Source organism: Gadus morhua, chromosome 2, assembly GCF_902167405.1.
Source record: "Gadus morhua chromosome 2, gadMor3.0, whole genome shotgun sequence".
NCBI lineage: Eukaryota > Metazoa > Chordata > Actinopteri > Gadiformes > Gadidae > Gadus > Gadus morhua.
Window position 1 is genome coordinate 24296992 of NC_044049.1, and position 4796 is coordinate 24301787.

Sequence of the window (4796 nt, forward strand, 5' to 3'; positions counted from 1 at the left end):
ACCTCCACATACCCCCTCCTCCCTATCAAACCTCACATTAGTAGAATTAACAATACTAAAGAAAAGATTATTATCAATAACCATAATATTGCTATCCAACCCAAGCTTTCTCTTGACTTGCTTCAGTACTGATATCCATTCTCACCTCCCATGCTTGTTCCTTAATGTCAGATGATTTTCTGCAGTTTTGCCTATATTTGTATTCTTTCCGTTTTTGCGCTACTTTCCATAGAGCGGGCTATTTATGGCTCTCGCTATAAAATATTCTGCTTTTTAAAGAGGTACGATTTAAAGATCATAGAATATTTGAACGTTGTGGTCATGAAAGATAATGTATAATCAAGTTTGAGGTATACCATGAAATGCTAAAGTCACTTCTCAGCTCATGTTTTACAAACAGTTTTTTCCTCGCAGGCTTGATAAAGTTGCGCAAGGCTTCAGATTTTAATCAGTTTGAATAATACAAAAAAAAAAAAAAGGAGAGCTCTTGTAGTATTGTTGGGTGGTCCTTAAAAGGACCGTTTGTTTGAGATCAAGTGGTAGAGTCTACTTGGAGCTGGTGTACTTGGTCACAGCCTTGGTGCCCTCAGACACGGCGTGCTTGGCCAGCTCACCGGGGAGCAGCAGGCGGACGGCGGTCTGGATCTCCCTGGAGGTGATGGTGGAGCGCTTGTTGTAGTGAGCAAGGCGAGAAGCCTCACCAGCGATGCGCTCAAAGATGTCGTTGACAAAGGAGTTCATGATTCCCATCGCCTTGGAGGAGATGCCGGTGTCGGGGTGGACCTGCTTCAGCACCTTGTACACATAAATGGCATAGCTCTCCTTCCTGGTCTTTCGGCGCTTCTTGCCGCCCTTGACTGCGGTCTTGGAGACGGCTTTCTTGGAGCCCTTCTTGGGAGCGGGTTTGGCAACGTCAGCAGGCATGATGTCTGTCGAGTGTCGATTGAAAGGACAACGTTCCACTGCCGTCTTTATAGGAGGCGCATGCAAATCGACAAGGGGCCGTGCATCAGTGTGATTGGCTAGGATACAAGACCATAAGTGTCAGCTATCGGTTCGAATAATATATCTGCAGTATAATTATCTTACTGGCACCATACCTAGCAGCATAACTTCTTATTTTCTTTCAATAAAACGTTTTAATTTAAACTTTTCTAACTGTTCTCTTCGGAATAGTTTAATATTACTATTCCATACAAAATCATCACTACATGAACGTTAAGCAAATCATATACAGTCACGCATGTAAAATGCCTCAAACAATGTACTAGTACCCAAGCTTATGAGGTAGACTTAGCTATGAAGCAGTTAACATATTCGTTTATCTATTTTCTGGCTAGAATTACGTCAGTGTCGAGCAACAAATTGACGTCGCGGGGGAAATTTTTGAATTGTAGTGTAACTTTCCCTTTAAAGCAAAAGTAGATTTAAGTTTGGAGACATACCAGGTTATATGTTCTAGAAAGTAAAAGGCCTCTTTTAGAGGGATATTAGACTTTGAGATGCACCGTGAGTCCGACATTCAGTAACCATTAATAACAGCCAACAAAAAAATTAATCGCAGCAGTATTGTAACTCGTTACAGAGGGCTAGTTCACCCGTTTAGTAGGAAGCTTTTAGGTACATTTGTGTGGCTCTTAGAAGAGCCTTTGGGGTCAGTGGGTGAGAGACTGGTTTAACCGCCGAAACCGTAGAGTGTACGTCCCTGCCTCTTCAGGGCATAGACAACATCCATGGCGGTGACGGTCTTCCTCTTGGCGTGCTCGGTGTAGGTGACGGCATCACGGATAACGTTCTCCAGGAACACCTTGAGGACACCGCGGGTCTCCTCGTAGATGAGGCCGGAGATACGCTTCACACCGCCACGACGTGCCAGACGGCGGATGGCGGGCTTGGTGATTCCCTGGATGTTATCACGCAGAACTTTACGGTGACGCTTGGCGCCTCCTTTTCCGAGTCCCTTTCCTCCCTTACCGCGTCCAGACATGTTGAATTGGTGGATGTGAAGACGATGGTGCGCACTGTCTTTAATAAAGGTTTGTTGAGGACCAGGGAGGGGCCTGTACTGGACATCCTGCCTTTAGTCTCCCTCAGGTCCTCAGATGCTTCTAAGAGTCCTATAGGCTATTTCAAATTTCTATTTGTTTGGTTCAGCTGACGTCATTGTAGCTTGGCGCCGCCATCTTGACGACCGATCCCACCCAATGACCCATTGGTTTCAGTGGTAACTCAGCAACAACAACACCTACGACCACAATCAAACAATGAGGATGCGCTCTTTTATTCTCTTTAGTGCAGGTAATGGAAGGTTCTGAAAGATGGCATATCCATGTAGCTTACTAATGAATAAAATGCATACAAAAAACGTTGACATATGTGACCCACTATGTCCTGCTCCATACCAATGTTGCAGCGTCCCAGCCAAAGAGTATTGGTATTAATACCTCATTCATTATCCAAAATAATCCATAATAATTCAAATCGGGTTTTGTTATGGGTACAAAATTAATCTTGAAAAAAACTCTTCCCAAGCGTCCCCGCCGAAATTATCGACTATGAGTTGACTGATTTCAACGATCAATGATAGTAACCCCCCACAAACTGTTCACAAGAAGTCACAAATAGATAGTACCTAACTTTGCCATTATCAGAAAAAGATTATTGGTGGCCAAGTGCCTCAGTTTAGCGTCCTTCACCCATCCAGCCACATCATATTGGTAGGCATAAGTGCTCTTGAACGCTTTCAAGATATCTCCACTGTATGTGGAGGGGTTGTGGACTAAATAAATATATAGGCCTATGTCATGAAAATTGATTTGAGGCAAGCGTGAAGCCGATACTAATGGACAAAAAAAACTGGGGTAACAAATAAGGATCGGAGCCTAAAATCAAACATTTTCCCCAGATATGTCTGTCTCTCTCCAACATACAGATGAGCGGTGTGGGCGGCCATACTAGGCGAGATCGGTCGTGCAAATGGCGGTGTTCCAGAAAACTTGACGTAGATGAACCGTATGAACTGGGAACGTATATTCACCAATTTTTGGTCGCGTAAAATGAAACAGCCTTGGAACGTGGAAAGGTTTTTCCATTCATCTGTCTAAGGGTTTATCTGTTAAATAAATAATATTGCAATCTAAAAAGTTTCTAATGTGTCTGTTTGAAAGTAAACGCACCAACGATTAGAATAGATCAGCCAAATTGACAGTGTCGTCAGTTGCTCAAATATTTTCCTATTAGGCATGCTATTACTTTTCCTACTGCTAACTATTATTAGCCTATCACTTTCTTTTACATTTGCATTCCAAATGGTTTGATACGCAGATGTCCCCTCACTGCCAGCGAACTACTGTATTGACGATGAGTTATTTTCTGTGGCCTGGAAATTCCTCTGAAAAAGTGGGGTCCCCATATTTTGTGGTGTAGACTTTTATTGATGAATTCCCAACTTCCTGGCGATTAAATAATTAATTTAATTTCACAAACAACTTATGGCTTAGTTTGCTGTTGTATATATTTGCTGTTGCCGATGGGAAAAGAAGGTTTAGGGAGGGCCACAAGTTGTGTTCTCCCGAGGTTTTCCTCGCACAACTCCACTTTGGAAGGGAGCCATTAGCCGTTCCTTTATATGGTTCCACATCTTTCTTCTCATTGGAATGTACGGAAGGTGGATCGTACTGGATGTTCTCATGTGACTGCTTAACAATTCTACAATGCGTATAAGTAAAATATGGCGTGGAAGGTGGTTATCGGGTCTTTACGGTAGGCTATAATGCAAGAACATTCCTGAAACACGTAGTGGAGGGAATGTATGCAACTGCATAAAACTCAAAGTAGCTCTTAAGAGAATTTTTACGTTGGCTCTTAAAAGAGCCTTTGTTTGTGGGGTTTCTGATTTACTTCTTCGCGGGCTTCTCGGTCTTCTTGGGCAGAAGGACGGCCTGGATGTTAGGCAGCACACCGCCCTGAGCGATGGTTACTCCACCGAGGAGTTTGTTGAGCTCCTCGTCATTGCGGACAGCCAGCTGCAGATGGCGGGGGATGATGCGGGTCTTCTTGTTGTCGCGGGCAGCATTGCCGGCCAACTCGAGGATCTCAGCGGTCAGATACTCAAGCACGGCCGCCAGGTAGACCGGAGCCCCGGCTCCGACGCGATGAGCATAGTTGCCCTTGCGAAGAAGTCTGTGCACACGGCCAACGGGGAACTGGAGCCCGGCACGGGATGACCTGGTCTTGGCCTTCGCCCTTGCTTTACCTCCGGTCTTTCCTCTTCCAGACATGATAAGCGCTTATTTGAAAAGATTCTCAAGGTACAGATGGGCCCTTCCGACCTCTTTATATGCCGACCCAGGTCTCTGCTCAATGGCCAGCTTATACTTCCAGATAATGGACCAATCACGGTAGAGTACACGTTTATCTTTTCCGCCCTTTAGGTGGCACTGTTCTACCGACTGAAATAAAATAAAAAAGTAGCAGGCCGTAAAATACCACCTGTAAGATACTAGTAGTGACAACGCCTGAAGGATGCTGATTAAAAAATATATATACCAATGTGTCAACAATCAGATGAAGTCATATTTGTTATACTTAGTGAATTCACTTGAACTACCCTCATGATGTTCCTGAATTGACCTATTCAAATCCAATTATCAACTTAAGTAGAATCAGAAAATTGAAATGTATGCTAGAGCAAAAAACGTACTATGTTTTTATATTTTCCATTGTTACAGTAAAACATGGGGAGACTCAAGAGGCATAGAGGATGCAAAGCACAATTACAAACTTCACATTGAGGC

General features: G+C 43.7%; 2 protein-coding genes across 2 annotated transcripts; both read right to left on the reverse strand.

Moving 5' to 3' along the window:
* Window positions 1-395: 395 nt before the first annotated feature.
* Window positions 396-1117, reverse strand: LOC115560966 (histone H2B 1/2-like). Its single transcript, XM_030380671.1, has one exon. It carries the CDS (start codon window positions 922-924, stop codon window positions 547-549), a length of 378 nt encoding a protein of 125 aa, XP_030236531.1. The 5' UTR covers window positions 925-1117; the 3' UTR covers window positions 396-546.
* Window positions 1118-3433: 2316 nt separating this feature from the next.
* Window positions 3434-4350, reverse strand: LOC115560950 (histone H2A). The gene has a single exon (XM_030380645.1). It carries the CDS (start codon window positions 4278-4280, stop codon window positions 3897-3899), a length of 384 nt encoding a protein of 127 aa, XP_030236505.1. The 5' UTR covers window positions 4281-4350; the 3' UTR covers window positions 3434-3896.
* Window positions 4351-4796: the final 446 nt, after the last annotated feature.